This window comes from Lepisma saccharinum, chromosome 11 (assembly GCF_977018435.1).
Source record: "Lepisma saccharinum chromosome 11, izLepSacc3.1, whole genome shotgun sequence".
Classification (NCBI taxonomy): domain Eukaryota; kingdom Metazoa; phylum Arthropoda; class Insecta; order Zygentoma; family Lepismatidae; genus Lepisma; species Lepisma saccharinum.
The window spans coordinates 82,653,194-82,677,506 of record NC_139239.1 but is presented as its reverse complement, the minus strand read 5'-3'; the positions used below and the strand labels follow the sequence as shown (position 1 = coordinate 82,677,506).

The following is a 24,313-nucleotide window of genomic DNA, read 5'->3' as shown; positions in this document are numbered from 1 at the left end:
TCTTTTGGGGAGGCTTCAGCCCCCTCTAGCCCCCCTGTCCCTGCCCCCCCCCCATCTCTCTTGTTCATCCTGCCTGTCTCTCCACTAGTTTTTTTCTGTTGCCATCATTGTTCATGCATATAAAATTAAAAATTCATTTCTTGTGTAAACTATGACTAAAAAACTATTTGAAAAAGGTTACTGTTTTTATCATCATTGTAACTTAAAATTGTTCTTAAAAGTACAATAGATACACACATTTTCACACAAGTGAATTGTTTAGTAAACATTTATGTCTTGATGACCCACATCAGCTATTAAATCAGTTATCTACTTGTACATTGCTTTTTGTGAATTATTTATTAATCTCTGAAAAAATTCAAAGGAATAATTTCATAGGTATGTATGAGAGTTTCTGTCTTTATGTACAGTACATATATATTAATAATAACAAACAATACCTTATCTGCTTTCATCTGTTCCATCATACTCTTTTCTGGCATTGAACCTGAAATATGAATGCATTAGAGATATTGCAAAAGTGCAAATACTTTATTAAGGTGGGTCGAAGAAATGAAGTTCACATAATTAAATTTATGAAATATATAAGCGAGGAAAATTGAATATATTTGGCAAAATTTTCAAAATTTAACCTTAATGTGTAAACGAAGATATTATGCAAGTTTTTATTTGTTTTCCCCTGTGTTACTACTTGCAATAATGTAACTTTCATGCACTATGAGAACTTGACGAAGTGAACTCCATTTTTCTGACCCACCCTATTGACTATACAAACTACAAATTAAAATAAAACCATTAATTTTTATCATTTTGATAACAATGATTTCCATTGAGAGAAGTGAGGCTTGCAGTTTCAAATTTCTGTCATTTATATCAAATATGATAGTTGTGGTGATAGTTCTGGCTGTGAACAGTAACTCCATTTCAGGGCTGTCGTTAGCAACGTTGTTGCCTTGTAATTATGGATTATGGGAATGATACCAGTAATGGTTCGCAGAAGGGATGCAGAAACCAGAGGGGAATTCCCCAATCAGCCCTCCCCTTTAAGTACCACCCTGGGGGAGCATTCTCAAATATGCCTTGATTAATTTCAAACGAGAGATGCTCATTTCAGCACTCGGCTATTAGCTGATTTTTATTTTCATTTAACATAAACTGTAAATATAATACTTTGATGCAAGCCTCACTCACCACTGGTTCAAACCATTATGACTTGAAATTTGTTGGCACGTAGTCATAGTGGTAAAATCCAACAAAATCTGCAAACGTCCCTTTCCTGGAAATATATTGGTGATGTGTATTACAGTAGACTTTATAAACAGATAATGAAAATTTACTTGCTTGTGACCCCAACCTTCTACCGATTTTCTGTCATACATTTTATTGTTGCAGAGGATACAACACCATTGTGATCCTTTGTGTGGAGGCTTAAACTCAATATACACAAAATTTGATGCAACACATATTGAAAGCATATAAACTAAAGTTTAGTTGTCTTACAGCAAGCAATGAAAATAAAATAAGAAAGGCAAGGAGAAAGTGTGGTTACTTAATCAAGGGATGTATTTTTTTATATTTGTTATTCTCTTGATTTTTATTGGTACAGTCAGTTGGTCATAAGTAGGGAGAGGATTTTAAGGTACAAAATTATGGTCAGGAAAGGAAAAAAAGGTTTTGCAAATGTTTTCAAAATGGTACAAAGATGCTTTCTTTTTATGCACCTTTTGTATATAATGCATGCAGATGGCATAGAGAACTGTAGTTCTGCCGAGTAGGTTTTTTTGAAGTTTGTGATTTTCCTCGCAGGTTTTGCTACATTATCTTGGGAACTATTGTGGCTGCAATGATTATATTATACCATTTTATAGCTCTCCTTCTGCTCTACAAAATAAGACTATAGGATTTTATGTAGCTGCTCAAGAAGAGTGAAAATCGTTTATTTTTCTGTCCAATTGGATCGGCTTGTTTGTTTGGTGTATGTCCATGTTATTGTTCTCCTTGCTCACTATAACCAGCAGGGCAAGGGAGCAAGTTTTTGCTAAAATTTTGTAAATCAACAATAATATTGATATTGTAGATTGGTATTTCTATCTTTTCAGTGATTTTGTCAGGTTATCGAATGCTGAATTATCTACAAGCTGATAACATCACACTTTTCGTGATCGATGGAAAAATCACCGAGAGATTTCAAATTTATAAAAAAATCATATTTTCAAAATTTTTCATGAAATACAACTCTGCCATTATTTCATTATCAGTGAAAGGTGGTCATAACTTGAGTTGTCAATATATTTAGCATAATTACATACACAAAAATGGGTGTGAGTAATTGAAATTGATGACTTCTTCTGGATGCTAGGCTGAGAGTAGAACCAGACTACCAGATGCCACTGGTGGGAGTGAAGAAAAATTTAGAATATACTTCTTCCTAATAAACAGAATTGTCAAGTTGAATGATGTCTTTCTTGCTAACATGCCCTGAGAGTTAGATAGTGACACTTATTTCTATCAAGACCCAGCTTTCTTGAAGTAAAATATGTTAGAGAAGTCCCTTTTCTTCTCTTCTAGCAGAATGTTGATAATGAGGGACTAATCAGTATTGCACTACATAAACCATCCTAGTTAATACTTTAAATGTAATTTATATTCCCTACTGTAAGAACAACCACATTTGGCCTGCAGTTTAAAAGTTAAAAGAAAAGAATGTAAAAGTTTATATTGGAAATGCATCCTAGCTATCAATTAATTTTGGACAATCTTCACTTTCCACTTGACTAATGGACTAGGGGATATTAGGCCCTCCCTGATAAGAGCACTTTGCCCACTTTAACCCCTTAAGTGGGTGTTTCGATTTTATCAATTGAGTTACAAGTGGGTAACCCGAGCTGTGTTCGGGGTTGCAATGTGTAACGTTAAACAGGTTGCCCGAGCTAGGTTCGGGCAGGAAAGTTTATTCCAACTTCAGATCGGGTCACGCGAATTGTTCTCGAAAATTGTTGTGTACACTATGCGGAATCTGATGCGCAGTTGTTTTTTAGATAGAGAGAGAGAGAGAGAGAGAGAGAGAGAGTGTAACTTAAACCTAAATGGAAATTGAAACTACTGCACACATAATTTAAAGTAAACTGTCTCACTACATTGTCAAGGAGAGAGAGAGAGTGAGAGTGAGAGAGAGATAGAGAAAGAGAGAGAGAGTGAGAGAGAGATAGAGAAAGAGAGAGAGAGAGAGAGTGAGTGAGAGTGTGTGTGTGTAACTTAAACCTAAATGGGAATTGAAACTACTGCACACATAATTTAAAGTAAACTTTCTCACTACATTGTGAAGGGGAGAGAGAGAGAGAGAGAGAGAGAGAGAGAGAGAGAGTGAGAGTGTGTGTGTGGAGGGGAGGGTGTGTGTGTGTGTGTAATTTAAACCTAAATGAGAACTGAAACTACTGCACACATAATTTAAACTTTCTCACTACATTGTCGAGGAGAGAGAGAGAGAGTGAGAGAGGGTGAGAGTGTGTGTGTGTAACTTAAATCTAAAAGGGAATTGAAACTACTGCACACATAATTTATAGTAAATCGTATGTTGAATCTAAGACCCCAGTTCAGCGAGCCCCCAGTCCGCCCCTGTTACAGAGGGCACATGACTCTGGACAACATTATAACATTACACGTCTTGTAAATGAGAGAAAGGTGAATGAACACACAAACATGCAAGCAAACTATACAAAACTGTACAAAACGAAATGTATCTAAGTATGTACTACTGTATATCCATTTAAAGAAAATAATTCCCCGCTACGGGAACATTGACTGGATCCAAAAAGCCGCCAAATTCAAATGCCCGAGCACAACTCGGGCTCCCCGCTTAAGGGGTTAAATTGTAGGTTAAGTCCCCAATTTATCCTATCTGAGCATAAAATGAACTTCAAATAAACTTTGAAAAGTTGTTGGCAATGACTAGGAGAAAGTCATGCCTCAATGTTTCTCCTTTTCCATTCACCCCAAATTAATTTTTCCAATCTTTTGCATAGTGTTCTTCCACAACCCAGATTCCGGCTATTTTCTTCAAGTCCGTAACTTCTCTGTTCTCCTTACAACCTGATTTACCATCTATTTACAAACGTTGCACCACAATTACAATTCTACTTGGACATTGGCTCATGCCAAATTTGTATATTCATAATATTTTGTGAACAATAATCACATTAGTTCATAACTTACTGTCAGGGTCAGAATTGCATATTATCTCTGGCAGAGATTGAGAATATGTTAAGCTCTAACCCCACAACCCCTATGTGCCTTTAAGGCACAGTGCAATGCACAGGGGTTAACTTTACCTTCTTTTTAGGAAAGAACGATAATAAAAACTACTTACAATGAGAAGAAATTCAAATAAATGTGATGATTAGAGTGTGAATATGATTTTGTATACATTTATGAAAAATATTTCTACATTTGTGTATTTATATTCTTGTAGTAACCTAGTGTACTTATTTAAACTAGAGTTTTGATAAATAAATTATAAATATGATAAAGTGGTAAATTCTATGATTCTGTTCAAACTTACTGTCATCAGCAGTAACATTGTCTTGTGCTTTCTGTTCCATTCCTTCCATGAATTTTTCATTTATTGTAGATTCAGCAGAATCCATTGACATGTTATTTGTTTCTGTCATATTTTCCATCATGGTACTCGAGTCAAAATCCTGCTCTGTATTCATTTTTTCTGTAGTTTGAGACATATCCATTTCTTTCTCCTCCATGCTTGAATTTTCCTTACTGTTCATGTTTTCTTTAGACATATTGTTGTCCATGTCTTCTTTTGACATTTCTTCACCCATCATACTTCCATTTGGTTCTTCTACTGACATTTCAGCTGATGATGGCTTTTCGTCAATCATATCTTCAAACTTATCTTCATCATCATTAGGCATCATATGCTCAGGCATTGCCTTTGGTAGTGGCTGAAATTTGAAAACATAAATATAATGAAGCATCAAAAGTAAACTAGAGTATAATTGACAGTCACAAGAACTTGCTGCCAGCAGTAATATACTGGATACTGCTTGAGTTTTATTTTTGAACCTGCATTATATGGAGTGACGACATTGGTGTGAAGAAGTTTAATTTAAAATATATATTTAGATAGAACCAGAATATTCTACCATATTATTGTGCATTACAGTTAATCAGATACTCTTAATGTATATAAAAGAGCTTAGATGACCATCTACAATTACAACATTAAAGAGAAGGAAATATCATGCTAAAAATGAATAATTCATTAGAACAAGGCATTTCTTATCTAATTGAACCAAATAACATAACCCATTTAGCTTTAAAAAGTAACTTTCCAAACACTTAAAATTACATACACCTGACCAAGATTTTATTTTTCATCACACTGTCGCATCCATATAGAGAACTCTGCCCCCATCAGTTTCACTAGATCCCAGATGAGTCTCCTCCCTTTTTCTATCTGACTCTGTGTGTGTTGGGGGGGGGGGGGTAAAGAGAAAGAAATAGGGAAGGAACACTTTCTTCTTTCCTCTTGGGCAGTAGCCGGTTGCTCAATTTTGACATGGTGAGTAAAGGGGTATGTATCACTGTTTCTTGTCTGTAATTTTTAAAATCAATAGTTAAATAGAGCCATGGGTGCCCATCCCCACAAGGGCTATGATGCAATCCCTTCCAAAAAAAGGTAGATCATTCGCCCCGTCCCCTTTATGCCGAATTATTTACTCACATTATTTTTGTTAGACAAAATTTGTGGAACAATATAATATAGATATCTTTAAGCAATATATGTTTACTTTAGGTATTGTAATCAAGTCAAGGGATCCCAGGTTCGATACCCGGTGGAGGAACATAGTGATTCAGGTCCCACTTTAAACTGTAGGTCCAGTCCTGATTAGCCTTTCTATAACACCATTAAGCCTTGTTTCCATGATATGAAAAACTCAATATGCTGACCAAGGCAGAAATTTATTTTATTATAAAACATAAACTAAACGTAATGTTGAAACTAGAAGGTTGAAACGTTATGTTTAGTTTATGTTTTATATTAAAATAAATTTCTGCCTTGGTCAGCATATTGAGTTTTTCTTAGCCTTACTGTGCATAAAGTGGACTTAAAACAACAATTCAACAATTCAATTCAGGTACTGTAGGCTCACTTTCATGTTTGCTAACATGAAACATACAAAACTGCTCAGGCCCACTGCCATTGTTAGTGTACTGTAGCTAATTCTTAGCAATTTGTCTCCTTGACTAACTTTGTATTACTGCGAACAACACGACCCCCCCCCTTCCCTTTGGAAACCAATTCTAAAGGCATAAGAGGTGATGTTTCATTCCAACCCTATCGCCACGACCACCCACAGGCAGGTAAGAAAACTGTACATAATAACCATAACTAAAAATCAGTAACAAGGCAATCAAACGAAACGATCCCCCCATTTTTGAGTGAAAATATATAGAATTGGTATAAAATTTTGCCCCCCCCCCAAAAAAAAATCCCATGACAGAAGCGTGTCATGAAACTCCCTTGTGGGCGCCCCCGAACTTTCCAAGCAAAACAATGTTGATATTTTCCAAGCTAACTGAATGAATGAATTGTTGAATAAAAATACTGTTGCTATGGAACTACAATTCTGTCGTAAGTTGCTGTGCAAATAATTTGAAAATCATACGTGTGCTATTCTATTATTTTCAAAATGTCCAGTGTTGAATCATGGAGATGGAGACATTATATTATATATGTGTATGTGCGTCATTAGTTGTGGAAGCAGGAAGAAGACTACAAATATTCCAAAACCAACAGCTGAGACTGCTTCACCTCAGTGGTGACAGCCAAGACAAGGTCAAGGCTGTGTAACTATAATGGTAGGTTACAAATTTTAGTTAGCAATTTACTAATTGTTGTTTTTCCTTGATATTGAGGATGGATGGTTGTGTGGAGCATCTGAACCCACATGAATTAAAGCATTGGACTTGTCTTAAACCCCATTCATTACATGTACCAACAATAGTAAGAACAATTATTATTCAGTATTAGCCGATTTAACACACACATTTGTGCAAACGTACGACAACACTTTAGGATGAATACTGCTCAGCACTTTTTGTTTTAGGACTGCATAACTATGTCTTAAAAATATAACACTGGTCTACAAATTTTCATGAACTTTCTGCTTATGTATATTTTTTAGTCTTATTTTCATAATTTGGACCCACTGAACACATATGACATTGGTTTTGCTGTAATATCAGTTTTTCGGATAATATGGGTCGTTTATTATTTCTTATTGAAAGTACAACGTGTAGCCTATATGTCATATGTATTATGTAGAAAAACATAGAATTACAAACATAGAATTACGAACACAGTATAGTCAGTACCCAGTAAATTACATATATAATGAACAGTATAACAATGAAAAATAGCTAAAGCAATACAATGAAATGAACAGAATACATTAATATTACACATCAGTCCCTTAATTTAGTTCATCTTCTGTGACAACATGCTCAAGAGGGAATATTTGTTGTTCGTTGTCTTTTTTGGGAAACACTCCCTTCCCCTTCATCACGAACTAATCCCCAAATGTAATGACCCATCATGGCACAGTCCCATCTTCCCTGGTATCTGCCTTCCATGAATTGAATTCCTTTTGAAAGTGTTTGCCCTGTTCTTCGCTTATCTCTCCCAAAATAAATCAGATACGAATGAAGCAGACATTCTACAGCCCAGTGCTCTATATGTATCAATTAGTGTCTTAACTTGATCGTCAAGAGTTTCATTTCTGTTGTGGACAAGAAATCCCTTCACCAAGTTGTGAAAGGCCTTCCAAGCATTTCTTTCCAGCTCGGTCATATTTTGTTTAAGTTCATTATTATTTAGCATGAAACAAATCTGTGGTCCTGTAAAAATGCCACCCACAATTTTTGCCTCTGACAGATTAGGAAATTTTTTTATGTACTGTAGAGCAACTGAGTCACTATCTAATGCTGTCACAAATTGTTTTGCCAATGCCTGTTCTTCCCTCTCTTGAAATGTGGCAGGTCGATCATGCAAAAGTAACAATCATCATGATGATTTGTTGGTTCCCTCCACACTCGCAGAATCGCAAATGGCATGCCTGTTAACACACACCCAGACTGAAGTAGTAGACATGGTGGCGAAGAAACAACCTTGAAACACACAACCACAAGGCCAAAGTAGGAATTCAGGTGAGCGCTTGTACTCTTCAAATTTACTACGCACCGATAAAAAAAAACACACAAAAAAATTAGATAAACCACACAGACGGGGTAGAAACGACGGGGGAGTTTCGAACCTTTATACGAGTTAAAATCAACAGCAACTGTGCTTCCATCTAGCGACTGTAAGAGTAAATACACCCATATTGCTGTGGCTAAGGCAGCAGTGCGAGAGAACAAAACATGCTAATATCTTTCAAAATGTTGATATTTCTACAAAATCGTTGCCGGATTCGTGTTTAGTGGGTCGAAATCTATAAGAATTCATCACAAAACAATGATAAGCAAAATCTTGTTGACCAGTGTAATTGTTTTGGCAGTCTTCAAATTGAAAATCTTAAGGGTGATTTTCAGATCTTTATATTTGTTTCCTCGTTTTGATAGAACGAAATTCAAAGTGTTACTTGCTCACTGTTACATTATATTACCTGGCCCTCCCTAATGGTGTAGTGGTAACATCATCACCTTGTAATCAAGAGGACCTGGCTTCTATCCCTGGTGAAGGCAAGTAGTGGTTTGGATTGCACTTTAAACTGTAGGTCCTGGCCCGATTAGACTATCTGTGCATAAAGTGGTCTTAAAGCGAAACAAACTAGCAAAAAGTGAAAAAAGTGCTTAGCACCACGCCATGAAGGCGTATAGGGGGTGTGGGGGTAACGCCCCACACTTTATTGATCCGGTCGTGAATGGGGGTGATGTGATCAGCATCACGCCCCTGACCGCCTTTACCCCCCAGAGTTTCCCCCAGGTACCCATGTCATTCGACGCTGGGTGGGCGCCGTGGCCGCTTCCAACGTTAGAAAAGCCAATATTACACAGTGATTAGGATTCTACTATAACCTGTAAGTTCTGTCCTGATAATCCTATCTGAGCGTAAAATGGATTTTAAAGAGAATCACAACATTTCGCCCTTTCACTACTATGAGATTGGACAACGGACTGTAAAATTTTACTTTAGATTTACAGTCACTTTTCATAGAAACTAGAGTTCCTGCGTAGCTTTCCCGGATTCGATTCTCTGGAAATTCCAAAATTTCGGTATTTACGCTTAAGGGGCTAATTTGGGAGAAGAAGTAGCGGAAGTAAACTTGCACACGATAATGTTTTCTGTGTCACTTTCTGAAAACATTTTCGAGTTCTTTGAGAACAGCTTCGTGTTCTCCAGAGAGAAACTCCATCTGAACACAATAACAAGTGGTAAGAATATGCCATACGTATAACGTTTCCGCCCCAAAATGAGTCAGTATTCCAAGAATGCCTGTATAAAACTTCTATTTGCAAAGAAAATAATTGCACTAGTTTACAGGTTATAAACAATTCAATCAAGGACGTACGGAAAGGGGGGGGGGCAAGGGAGCGGGGGCGGGGGCGGGTGCACGGCCTCCCATGGAAAATGAATGTTTCCTAAAAAGTATATACAGTGTTTTTCACGGTCAAGTCGTTCGTGGAGTGGCGGCCTGCGCACCGGGCAGTGAGAACGCGTCTGCCGGCAAACTGGATGCAACATCCGCGTAACTGGAAATGTTAGCTATGTAATGAAATAGGCTCGTTCAATTACATTGCAAGAGGTGTTGTCCTCCTGCATCCACACATTTACGGCATCTTTTTAGGAAATTTCCCTAACACGTATCAGTTCCTCTTCCGAGATTGCTTCAATTCCTTCTCTGATATTTTCTTTCAATTCTTCTAATGCATGACTTCAGGTTTAAAAGCTTGGTAGCTTGCCACACATACGTTATGATAAAGTCTGTTTCTTGTACAAGGCGTCGGAGGAATTTTTGAGGAGTATGTCCCAATTGTGATCCATCGTCGTCTAGTTTCTCCTCAGTAAGCACGCGCTATTTTACCCTTCCCCTCTTATCAAGAACATACCCCCGTCCCAAAATTTGTTTACAAGTTTTCGAACGGTGTTTCTGTGTGGAACAGGAACATCTGGGAATTCTGCTGCAAACGCCTTCTAACGTCCCTACAAGAATTTGTAATGACGTATGAATCGTACATATAAATTCGTTGTTTTAAATTGTACGTATAGCGTTGCATTATTAGTCTGCTGAAAGCACCAATAATACGCAAACTAAAACACTTGTTAACACTTTAATACTTCACAAACACGTGCAAACTGGACACGAGCTATCTGGGTACTGAGACACTGACACGTCTAGTGCCAAAGTCAGCGTAAAGCTGTGGATCTAAATGCTGGCATACGCGCTCTCACTGCCCGGCGCTGTAGCCGGCGCTCAACGGACGACTCGACCGTGAAAAGCATTGTATTTCACACATAATTTCATTTCAGTCACAGTAATTTGTGTTAATTACGTATTATAAGGGTGTTGAAGGAACATGGTAATTTCAGACTGAAGCTGTGTTTTTTGAGGGAGTATCATTATTATGGGGAAAAATATGCCTTTTTGCTCCCCCCCCCCCGAAAAAAATATTTCTTGCCCCTCCATGCAAAAATTCTGCGGAGGTCAATGAATTCAATTCATAATCCTCAGAAATCAGGCTACTCTAAGAAATTCTACTTTTCTCTAGAAAAGCTACTACCGCAACATTCTGCATTTACATATAAGAAAAATATTTTGATTCCTAGGCACGTTCCCTTGTTATAACTACATAACAAAATAAGCAATGGTGCCCGTTGTATACGTACGTAAAATTTCCCCTTTGTCCTTGAAAATCGCGAGGGAGAAGTGCGGCTTGGTTCAACTTCAGATGACTGCACAAAGCAGACTGTTGCCAGACAAATATTTGCGGTATTTTCCTCTGTAAACGCGTAAAAACTACAAAATTGCCCAGAAACACTACAAATTGTGTGAGAACCCAAATTCGCGTTATCTCGCGCATAAAGAAGTGCGTTTAGCATACTATTTTATCCACTAGTAATATTTTTTTGAAAATAATAGACTCTTTTCGCTGTTATCTCGATATTTTACTTCATTGCAGTCTTTTTTCTGGACGCTGTTTTCTCGAGTGTCTTCCCCCAAAGTTAAACCCCAGGTTTGATTCTGCCCCCTCAAAATTAGGTCCCAAGTCACGCCCATGCTGGGATATATCGTAGTAATTAGTGTAAGCAGGGAAATAATGCCAAAGTATGCACACTGTGATTTATATTTTCAGCGTTCTGTAATAGAGGAACCCCTAATTTGTGACGGTGATTCAGGAGGATGTAGATTGCTTCAGCAGACGTTTCATCCATAACGCTCATCAACTTAACAATGCTGGTAGCTCGTAACGGGATGTAAGTGAGTGCAGAGTACTCCCAGTGCGTGATTTCAAAAGGACAATTCTCTGTAGCAGGATTTCCTAAGAGTCAGCGGAAACGAGCAACATTACGAAAGGCACACCCTTGTTTTTCAAAGCAGATACATTTGTTTTATAAGTTGTTTTTTTTCAAAAGTGTGCGTTTTCGCTTCACGTTATTATTATGGAAGGAAGAAATGGCCTGTTATTGCTGTTAGTTGAATGGTACATTCATGAAAGCATAGCTAGTGGTGGCAGGAAATAAATGACAGGAAAAGTTTTATCGAGATCTATTCCAATCATGTTTTGTTGAACTTTGTACAGGGTGGTCATAAAATGGTGTCACAGAACAAAGCGAAGGAAAAAAGTCCCTGTATACCTACACATTTGGCTGAGAATGTGTAGTTACGTAGCATGAGACGTGGCAGGTACGACCAATAATAACAGAAGGACGATTTCTGCTGACGATTCACAGATTGAGTATCTAAAAAGAAATAATATATTTTCATTTCGATAGCACAAATTACAATAAAGTGCGGAGCACGTTTGGCAATTTACAAAGGAGTCGGAATCAAAATTGTGTTCAACAGATTGATACTTGTAATTACTCAGCAAGAATTTGAAGGAAAAAAAAGTAAAAAATAATGTGATTAAACAGAAGTTGAACTAGAAGCATTCATTCATGAATTTTGTTAAATATATACAGTTCAAATGGTTCGGGCGTGTGAAAAGGATGCCATAAGACAGACTTCTAAAGAAAATTTCAGACTGGACTGCACCAAGAAAGAAGACGACCAAAAATTTGGTGGATGAAAGAGTTTGAGTTGGTGTTTTAAGTCCACTTTATGCACAGTAAGGCTAATCGGGACTGGACCTACGGTTTAAAGTGGGATCCGAACCACTGTGCCATGTGCCTCTACCGGGTATCGAACCCGGGATCCCTTGATTACAAGGCGACGACGCTACCACTGCGCCATCGGAGAGGCCCTTTGGTGGATGAAGTTCGAAACTCGATGGGCGAGAAAGGACTTAGATGCGGAAATTGGAATGACAACTGGCCCGTAGCCAGAATTGATCTCCGGGGGGAGGGGGGTTCACAGGTTATCAGGCGGGGCTTTGTAAACCAAGTCCATTTTTTAAAAGTTTAACAGTGTGAAATGAAGGCAAATTATGTGTGTGTGTGGGGGGGGGGGTATTCAGTTACATAAAATTTAGAAATATACAAAAACTACATTTTTCTATATATTTAAAAAAAAACATCGCTTGAAGCGTTAATTGACTGCTACTGAAATCATCCCTCACTACACACTCCATACTACTTTCGATGATACAGATATTTATATCACACAAGAAAACAATGCACAATATTCAATCACAGTGCCTACAGTACATTCCACCTCCGCCCGAAGCAAGGAAACTCCTCTTCGTCCTCAAAACTTGGGATCTGTTGAGCTTTGACGCAGATGCGGAGGGAATTTGCATGATGGCATCAAAGTCACTGATTTTTGTCTAAAGTGAGGTCGCAACAGTAGCAGCGAAGGTACAGATAAAGAATATAATAGCTGCTGTTCATGTTATGTGAATTTAACCTTCACCAAAGTTGTGAGCAAAATAATATGGGCTGTCTACATTTTCATTATTCACTGCAAACTACAAAATAGTGTTACCTAATGTCAAGGGGGCTGACGGCAGTTCCAGGGGGCTCAGCCCCCTGGTCCCTGCCTGGCATGAATAATGTCAAATGTGAAGGGCGCAGGAAGATATGTAGTATAAAGAAATTTGAAGAATAAAAATAACCGCATCGAAATAATGCACTTCTAGAAAAAATGAATTTGGCATTCGATACTTAAAAGTCTATCAGTTTGAAGTTTGGTGGATAGGGATAGCACATATTGCTGCATTCGTTGTCAAATTCTGTTTGATACCCTTATAGTTCTTAATTCTTTCAGTATTGTATTTACGATACAACACGAAGGAATTTGATTTCATTTTTCAGATCTTTGCCTTATGCACATTATGCTCATCAAAATTAATAAAACGTACCTATTTATGAAATAATACACAGGATCTCTACAAACATGACCGTAACTTGGGATCTAATTTTGGAGGGTCGAAATCAAACTTGGAGCTTCACTTTGGGAGGTGGCAGAATCGAAAAGTTTTCCATCCCATAGAAATAGCGACCAGGATTATTTGCTACATAACTGTGACATTTGAGAAATCACAAATATTACTCTTTATTACTTTGCAATCATGTCCAAGAATGCTAAAATAAGTGTAAATTTTTACCAAGCCCGAAAATTGGTGGGGGGGGGGGGGCTTGCCTTCCTCCGCTAAGTTACGCCTATGTCTACAAAGAAACTCCGGCGTCTCAAAAAATTATAAGTAAGTGAGATGGAAGCATACTGCTTCTCAACTATATTTAGGAACTCAAAAGCTCTGTTTATGTATGAACGCGTCCGCGTCATTCGGTGGCACTCCTGGAACAGAAACTTTAATCATATTAATCCTAATAAGGTGGATTGGAAGAAAAGGGCCGATCGCATGGCCATCACGAAGTTCTGACATACCTCTCTTGATTTTTTATGTGAAGATATGTTAAGAAATTGCTGTACGTACGCTGGAAAGATTCATCATCTACAAGAATGGATAATCGCAGCCATGGCGATCGTAAGTTACGATTTGCTGGCCGGCACATGGGAAGAGATAGACTGTGTTTATGTATGCAGAGCTACGTACGGAGCACATATTGAAATTTACTAAATGGGGGAAAATCAGTAAATGCTCTTTCGTGTTATTTATGAATGCAAGTTAACTTTCTTTTTTCTCACATGTTTCTTCGTGTGAAACCCCGGAGGTCTTTTGTAGACTGTCATAATGTCATAATCTGTTACTTTTTACAAATAATTTTTCGGATAAATTCTTCAAGATTCGGTTATTAATAAAACTTAATAACATATGTAACCATTTCATTCTTCACGAAGCTAGTACAGTGGCATGAATGCATGAAGGAGTTAAAATTTGTGGGTGCGTCGGCACATGCGTCCATTTTGAGTCTTTCTTTTTGTTCAAGCCTTCCAACTTTAAAGGATCGAGTGTTTTGTTTGTGATCCTTTTCATTATTATAAGGTAAATAGTATATGCTAATGGCAATAAAACGAGTTTATGGTTACGATTAAAAAAAAATGGCTTTATCTGGGATTGAATCACAGGATTCAAATCTATGGGGAAATGTTTCTAACGCTGCTTTTTTCAGAGTTTTGTTTAAAGTTCATATTATGCACATATAGGGTGTAGCCCAGACTAGATTTACTGCTTAAAATGAGAATGGAGACACTGAAATATGATTCCAACTATACTTGTCAAGACAAACTACGCACAACAATTAGAAGCTTTAATATTTCCTGATCTGAGCACATGAGTTATCAAGAACTTGCATCATTATTTTACAGAAGTGTCACTCTTGTTGTATTTTGTACATTCTATTATTTGTCCTAGGTTATTTCTTGCAACATGTAAACAATGACAAAGGGCATTTTCAAATTCACGTGAAACTGAATGAGTTTGCAGCACCGGTTAGTAATGCATGGATGTTTCGCTGTTTTTGTTCCTTGATGCATTTGATCAATTCATAATTCATGATTATAATCACGATTAACCTAAAAAAAAGAATCAAACTTTTGGTTCAAACAGCTTGTTGAGGGCCAAGACCTGTCAAGCTGCTTTTCGTTGTGTAATGTATGGTCTGAGCATCATGTCCCATCGTCGCTGTTTTGTGACTTTCAAGACCCCCTACTATAGCAAGTGTAACTCCAAAAGGCGAGAGTGCTAAACTTTAGGTTACGCAGGAGCACGAAATTAACATAAAGTGATAGGAAATGACGTAAAAATCCTCTATGCATATACGAACTCAATCGTCAAATTCAATTAATGTTGAAATACTTCCACGGAACCTATCGCGCATTTTATTCCAATCTACAAAAACAAAAAGGATCAAAAACAGAAAGAGATTGTTTGATTGATTGATTTGGTTTATTTTACTTCGCTTTTCTGCCACTTTTGGTTAATTACGATGATGAGGATAAGTGATGATATGATGAAATTGATGAAGAGACACTCGTAAACACCCATGCTCAGGCCACGATTCGAACCCGGCACCCCTGGCGTCGTAGCGCGCTGTGATAGCCCCTCTGCCACGGAGTCCAGCGAATACGGAAAAAGGAAAAATAAATTAATAAATAGTTATAGATCCAGTGTTTCAATTAGGGTGGTGGTAGTAGCCTCAAATCGAATGGTTGGATGAATTTGAAAAAGGGACACTCACAAAGAGAAGCCCATGACCAGGTCAGGTATCTTCTAATCCGGAACCTTCAGAAAGTGAGTTGATTGCTTAACGATCTCGGATGCTGAGGCAGCGAAACCGCCGTTACTGTACAAAATTGTATTTTTACAATAAAATTATCTGCAGATTTTAATATACCTTTTGGCAATACACTTTGTTGCATTTGTTATTCTGATTTAACACAGTTTAAATTGACTTTCATCGTCTTCAAGATATTAAAATATCTGAATGTAGAGAAATAATTTTCTGGAGTCTTCCCTTATTTCTTTCCGTAGATTTATTTTATTGGGACTCTAAAGCTTTCTGTATCTGTGTGCCTCCTATTCCTTCCAAGCAAACATGGGAAGCAGTTGGTGCTTTTGACAGAAACATACTGACGAGAGAAGCAAGAGCCCACAGGGGAGGGGGGGATGTGGCGTAGGTTGCCCCATCGAAAGTTTTTGGGGGGATTTTTTCCTTAATATAAAATACAACATTTGTATATTATTTCCAAAATAAATGTAAAGACGTTTACACCTTACAACATATTTAATCCATTAGATGAAGAAAATTAAGTATTTAGAGGTAGCGATGATGCCCACAGGTGGGTTTGTGAACTCACGTTATGTCCAAGCAACTTTTTTTTTTTGGTGGGAGGGGGACGATTTCTTGTGATTGAAATTTGATGTGAAACAGTACAGCATTTGGCACAAGTTGAATTACGTTATTAACTATCCATTGCTTCAACATTCACAAATAACTAATATTTACTTTATTTCTATTGTGTACAAGTTTATAAAATTAACAGGGAACTATTGAGATTAAGAACGCTGTATCAATGTCGATATTTGTTTTAAATTGTTGATTTCGATTCGTTTTTGTTAATGTAAGAAGATTTACTTAAAATGTCTTGTGTCAAAAATCGAAAATGAGATTATATCAAATGTTTTAAGGTGAAATAATATTTTGGAAGTTGAGTTGTGTTGTTTAATTCTTGCAATGTAAGTATAATAACATTATGAAAACCAGTTGAGCGTTGAGGACTTGCAATTTAATTTTAAAATTGTGTTAAAGTCTACTCATCCTTCGCGTACAATATATATTAAGTGTGAAGTATCGTTGCAAGAAATTGGTGGCCAGTGTGCGGGAATTTGGTTACACTGAAGAATTATAATTTTTAGACTTATTAGTATTCCTTCCTTTGTGTACTTCATATTTTCGTTCTGTTGTTGTGAATACAAATTAGTGCAATGACAACGAAGAATGTTCCTATCATGCCATTACCTACGGGTACTTCAGATTCTAATGCTCAAATATTGGTGATGTTTCGGGAATCGAAGGAATCAAATGACAGCGTAAGGCAAAAGTTGTCAGAGATTGAAAAATCTCTGAAAGAGCAGTTGTCAGACCTTGAGAAATCTCAGAGAGAGCAGTTATCAGAGCTTGAAAAATCTCAGAAAGAGCAGTTGTCAGAGCTTGAGAAATCTCAGAGCGAGCAGTTGTTCAGAGCGAGCAGTTGTCAGAGCATGAGAAATCTCAGAGAGAGCAGTTGTCAGAGCTTGAGAAATCTCAGAAAGAGAAGTTTGCAGAACTTGAAGACAGAACGGTGAAGTGTATGGAAAATATGAACAACATTGTTAAGGAGTTTGGCAACTCACTCCGGATGGAGATTGGGTAGGTTGCTGAAGCTTGCAAAACAGCAAATGATCAAATAAAGGGACAAGTTAAAGTGTTGGACGAAAATTTCCAACAGTTGAATATATCTGGTGAAGCGAATACTAACAGCATTCGTAAGTTAGAAGAAAGTGTTGCTGGATTGGGTTTGAAGGTAAACGAGCAGTGGAATGTTATCAGCCAGATTAGGGAAAGTAATAATGAAGGTTCAATTCAACGCATTGAGATCTGTGAAGCACGATTAAGTGATGTAACAGCTAAACTGCTGATGACTAATACTTCAACAATCTATAAAGCTGTAGGGAACAATGGCAACATTACAGAAATTTCACGTAATCCAGAACATCCTGTATCTTTATCCTTGTCATCTTCCAGTGCTTCAGAAGATGAATCTTTTCCATTGCATATGTCAGGAAAACGCAAATCTACAGGAAATCCTAAATCTAATTTGTCAGCTCCTACTACACCAGTTAATGTGCAAAATGCTTGATTAAAGAAGCCTCATAAAACTTCACATGTTATGTTGATCCAGCAAATAATGCTTCACAATCTAGCAATGGATCAGAATCTGATATGTCTGAAGTAAACAAAACTAGATATAATTCGCAAGCAACTTCTGGCAAACGATTTAAACCTAATTACAACACGAAGCACCATAGGCACGCTACTATAATTGATTCTGATACAAATAAACCATCTACCTCTAAGGAACAACCACGAAAGTATCTACGGTTGAATGAGTTGAATATGTTGCCTAAATTTTCTGGAAATGCAGAGAAATCAAACCCAAGGAAGTTTTTTAAAACCTTAACTTCACATTTGGATTTGCTTCAGATTCCAAACGTTCAGAGATTGGAATGTATTCGGAATTGTTTTCAAGGGCCAGCCGAGGGATGGTACAATACAAACGTGGATTCCTTTACTACATACAAACATTTTGTACATGAGTTTCTGAACCTGTACATTTCGTACTCATTGACGCAGGATCAGTTGTCAGAATTGAGGAACAGAAAGTATGATGAAAATAGCTTTATGAGCATGGAGGCGTTTGCCACTAGTCCTTACTCAACATATTATAATTTGGTAGAGCGTCCAAAAGATGCAGAAGTCATAGACATTTTGATTAATCAGTTTCCATCGATTACGGCACATACGATATTAGGTGCTGGCCTAACGAAGGTTGACGACGTTATTAATTTACTGAAGAGACTGGATTTGATAAAGACCAGATCTGGTAAGAAGTGTGATTTGCCTAGTGATTTTGAAGTGAGAACATCCAGATTTACTAAGGATTCAAATGCGTCAGATTTCAGAGATAAACAAAGGTACAAAGTTCAGACAGTTAACACGCAACCAAGGAACAGCGAGCAAAATCCAAATCAAAGGAATAATGGACAGTTTTCTTCCAACAATAGAGATTCTAATTCTGGTTCTATATACGTTGGTAACTCTTATAATAGAGGACAAAATGTGGGTGACAACTCTGGTCGGCGACAGGACTTTACATTCAGAAGATGGAATCAAAATAATTATGGCAATCAACAGTTCTTTAGAAGAAACTTAAATACAAATAATAGAAGTTATAACAATAGCCGATTCCGACGAGACAGTGTGACACCATAGAACGATAGACGTTCTAATACAAGGCAAGGTTATCTACAAACGAGATCCAATTCAGATCCTAATGTGGCTAGTTTTCCTTATTCCCCGAACAATAGTCAAGGTTTAAACAATGAAGTAAATTTATGTTGTAATTGTCGTCAGCCCTGGGAACCATCATTCGTTTCTCTTAACAGTAATGCTATTTCAGGTAGCTGATTGAATGAAAACGCTGTTTCATTTGATCCCAGAGAAACACAAGTTAAAGAATTAATACACCAGCGATGGAGTCACAGTCAAACGAACGCCGTGGGTAAATGGAGCCCGATTTACTCGCAGTGAGAATACAGAGGGCTGTGTTGCAAGTTTTAACACAGAATATGGTTCACAAAATGTTCAGTCACAAATTACAAATATTTTTCCTGTATATGATAATTTTAAAGACAATGACCAGCTAGCAGTGTATTTCCAATTGCAATGGTACCAAGAGGAACCCACTTGGACCATGGATGATAGTGGTGTACAGTCGGATCCATGAGTATTACTGTGCAAATTGTCCATCACCATGTTCGTTCACTTTATTTTACCCAATAAGAGCTTCAGGAATTAAAAGAAAACTCAAAACAAGCTGTTGACAACTTCTGCACCAGCATACATAAAAATGCATCGCTTAAAAACACATAGTATGTAAGAAAAAATTAATAAAAATAGTCATGGACAATTTGCAGGGTAATACTCATGGATCCCACTGTACCATTTCCTATTACAGATCAACCTATTATTTTTGGGTCCATTTGTAATTTAACAATTCAATGTATTATTGACAGTGGAAGTCAATGTAATCTAATGAGTTACGAATTATGGTGCAGTATAAAGTTCATTGTACAAAGTGCGAGATTGGAATCGATAGATCAGGTAAAATTATTACCATTTGCTGGACAACAAAAATTTCGAGTTGTTGGTAGGAAAATACTTCACCTTTTGATACAGTCGGAGACTTTTCCGTTGGGAATGTTTGTGTTAAAACAATTACATGCAGATATTATTTTAGGTATACCATTCCTTAGGCAATATAAAGCTATACTGAATTTTAGACAGGGAGAAGTTACATTGGTATCTCCTGCAAAGCAAGAGGATACACAGTCTTTGTATCGACTGAAGCCTAACCATCAGCATGTTGATAAAAGGGTTCAGTGCATTACGGCAGAAAATTTGCCAATGAACACAATTTCAGAAGAAATCTACATAGTAACTGAAGAGAAAATTGCATCAACAGTACAAAATTGTAGTAAACTCTCCTCACGTCAGCAAGCGCTCTTACGTGAGTTGCTATTAAAATATAGAATGCAGTTTTCGAATAAGCCTAGACCCGCTCATGTTGAAACATACAAGATAATGTTGGATACTGATTTACCAATTCGTGCTCCCATTCATCCCGTTCCTTTTGCTAAAAGAACAGCTTTGGAGAGTGAATTGAATAAGTGGAAGAACTAGGGCATTATAAAGGAAATGTCGTCCCCTTACCTCAATCCATTGCACAGAGTTCCAAAGGCAAATGGAGAATGGCGTCCAGTAGTAGACTTTCGTCGTTTGAATCAGCATGTGATTTCCCCTCTCACTCAAGTCGAACCCATAACTGAACTTCTGCAACACTTTCATGGCGTTACATTCTTTAGTGGATATTTCCAGATACCGCTAACTCCAGACTCCTATCCATATACGGCTTTTTCATATAGAGGGCGGCAGCACGTGTTCTGTTATTTACCTTTTGGTATTAAATCAGCGGTGTCTGTGTTTATGGATCGGATGAACAACCTTTTTGAACCGGAAACCAGTTCTTTTGTGTTGGTATATATTGGCGATATTCTTATTTTTAGTTCGACTGCTAGTGAACATTTCAAACATTTGGAGTATACATTGCAGGTTTTTCGAAAGCCAAATATGTCCATTAAGTTTGCAAAGTGCAAGTTTTTCCAGGAAGAAATTCTATTTCTTGGACATGTAATATCTGGTACAGAAATTAAAGTGGATCATTCTAAGAATGCAGCATTGTTACAATTTCCAGTCCCAAACAATAAGATATCAGTGAGAAAATTAATTGGATTGGCGAACTGGAGAATCTTATGTCTTGAGAAAACTACTTGTGATCTGCACATTTTAGATAACATACAGGGTGATCATAAAATGTTTGATCCCTCGAGTAGGTTTTTATAGAGAGTGGGGGGACTATGTGACTGTCTTCTACATTCACAAATAACTAATATTTACTTTATTTCTATTGTGTATAAGTTTATAAAATTAACGGGGAACTATTGAGATTAAGAACGCTGTATCAATGTCGATATTTGTTTTAAGTTGTTGATTTCGATTCGTTTTTGTTATATGTAAGAAGATTGAATAAAAATGTCTTGTGTCAAAAATCGATAATGAGTTTATATCAAATGTTTTAAGGTGATATAATATTTTGGAAGTTGAGTCGTGTTGTTTAATTCTTGCAATGTAAGTAAAATAACATTATGAAAACCAGTTGAGCGCTGAGGACTTGCAATTTAATTTTAAAATTGTTTTAAAATCTGCTCATCCTTCGCGTACAATATATATTCAGTGTGAAGGTTCGTTGCATGCTTTTGACAGAAACATACTGAAGAGAGAAGCAGGGGTGCCCACAGGGGGGGGGGGATTGTGGCGCAGATTGCGCCATCGAAAGTTTTGGGGGGATTTTTTCCTTAATATAAAATTCAACATTTATATATTATTTCCAAAATAAATGTAAAGACGTTTACACCTTACAACATATTTAATCCATTAGATGAAGAAAATTAAGTATTTAGAGGTAGCGATGATGCCCACAGGTGGGTTTGTGAACTCACGTTATGTCCAAGCAACTTTTGTTTTGGTGGGGTGGGGATATTTTTTTGTGATGGAAATTTGATGTGAAACAGTACAGCATTTGGCACAAGTTGAATTACATTATTCTATCCATTGCTGTTACATAAAAAGCAAATTCTAGACTGCTAAGGAAATTGTAACGGGTAATATTACTATTAAGGGAGGGGGATATCCAACTCTTACACATTGGGTCTTAAAGCGACACGTGGATTCTGGTGGGGGATTCAGGATTAAACGTTGGTGAGGGGGCAATATTCTACTATTTAATATTATTGTTAAATCTTAGATTATCGTGGGAATTTTAGTTAGGGGGAGCTGAGCATTAAATTTGGGGGGGGGGGGGATATCCATCTCTTGTGTATTAATATTTCGTCTGAGATTCTAGCGAAAAATGTGGTTTGGAAATTTTTTTCTTTTGGAGGGAGTAATATCTAGGTTGAAGGATTGAGGCGAGGAGATATGGAGCTCTTAATAAAGTGTTTGATTATCAAGGGATTTCTTTAGCGTTCGAAATTATATTTTGGGACTATATTTAGCGATATGGTATGAGCACGTTTCGGCGCCGAACATGGGAGAAAAATAAATATCGAGGGATCCTATGAAAGTATTGACGTTCCATTAAATTAATATTCTTGCAAGCCTGCAAAGAAATGGATATAAAAATTTTCTTGCTCGCTTCGCTCGCAATCTTGTGTTGCAAAAATGTGTGTCTGACATTTTCATGAGACGATATGAAGAATTATATTGTAGCTACATTACAAGACATAAAAAAATATTATCGATATTTATTAATAATATAATTTCTTAAAATACATAATGTTTAGTGTCGGTATACTGCTTAATTTAAAGCAGGTGAGTCAGTTTGATCATATTGTTCTATTAGCAATATTATTGTATTATTGATCCCTGTACGCTATACTGCAATAATTGTACTAACTGTGTGCTTCATAGCAACGCATTGCACATTACTCGATAAAACAGGAAAATAAATAGTGAAATTCACATTTCTAACTTAATGTTGTAGGGTAATTTTGCTTTAGCAAGTGAAATTTGCACTTAAGATTAAATCCATGTAATGATTGCTATGGATTACTAAAAATAAAATTACCCCAAGCAGAGGGGGTGAGTTCTTTGAAGGAGGCACCTTATTATATTCTCGTCCCGGCCTTAGGAATTTCTAGCTAGGGTTCTGTAATTTTCGATCTTAAGTTATATAAGACTTTGTGTTAAGTACCCAAATTGTGGGTTATTGAAATCTTGTTCTCCAACCACAAACACTGTTTAAATACATATTTATATAATTATGACACTTGAGATTGCTAGCTTTCGATATTTCGAAAATTCGAACCATTAAAAAATATGGACAGTTTAACAGGCTATTGTATTAAAATAAAATGAATTATTACGTATTCACCAAAATATTTTGAGGAGTAATGCATCCACGGTCTAGCTGGGGGATGGAAACCTCTGTTTAAGGAGGACAGGCAGATCAAGTATCGTGTTCAATAAAACTTAAAAAAAGTTACTTTCAGTAGACACGCTATCGTAATTAAATACTTTATGTGGATTACCCCATGATTTGGGGGGGGGGGCGCATGACGAGATTTGGAGGGATTGCGCAATTGGCCTTGGGGGAGATGGACACCCCTGGAGAGAAGTAATGAACATGTGGCTGCAACTGTGCATCCTACAGAAATATCACACAATTTACTGAAAACATAGTGAATTGAACTGAACGATGACCATAATTACGTGTCCAATAGCCATTTAAGCTAACCATGCGTACATCACCAACTCGAGCAATCGTCGGTGAAGTAGGTCAAGGCGGAATGTACTCTTGTGATGCTAATTGCGTGACCCGCATGTAGGTGTCGCCACCGTGATATTACGTTAACAAAAAAAAATGGAACACATGTCAACATGTCTCTATTAAATGTATAATTTCCGTCTGTTTGAGCTTTTGAAAGATAAAAAATATACACTCCAACTTTCTCACGTACTTTCCCTCTCATATAGGATGTTTTCCCTTTCTACCTAGTAGCATGAATAAAATATTCGCCAACGACATTTCACGGTTGGTGTGGTGTAGTTCCTGTTTCGCAAATTGAATAGCTCCTGATAAAAATACCACGCTGTGCAATCGGTCCCTACCACTTCCAGTTATGGGCAATGGACATTTGTTGGACAAATACATTGTTGAAGCTAAAAAATACTTTATTGCTTTAACTGTGAATAAAAGAAGTGCTAAATGTATCTGATAGAAGCAATTGAAGGTTTATATTTTTTGTCATCTATTGCATTTGCTGTTAGGTGTATAATTAGATTTTACACGGACTA

General features: G+C 37.1%; 1 protein-coding gene across 1 annotated transcript in view; it reads right to left on the bottom strand.

Moving 5' to 3' along the window:
* LOC145995341 (uncharacterized) overlaps nt 1-24,313 on the bottom strand; it is a 71,724-nt gene that overhangs the window by 35,410 nt on the left and 12,001 nt on the right. The window contains exons 2-3 of the mRNA XM_083131954.1: nt 4,559-4,955; nt 441-487 (exon numbers count right to left, since the gene is read on the bottom strand). Of these exons, the coding sequence (XP_082988080.1) occupies nt 441-487; nt 4,559-4,955 (444 nt within the window). The remainder of the gene's footprint in view (nt 1-440; nt 488-4,558; nt 4,956-24,313) is intronic.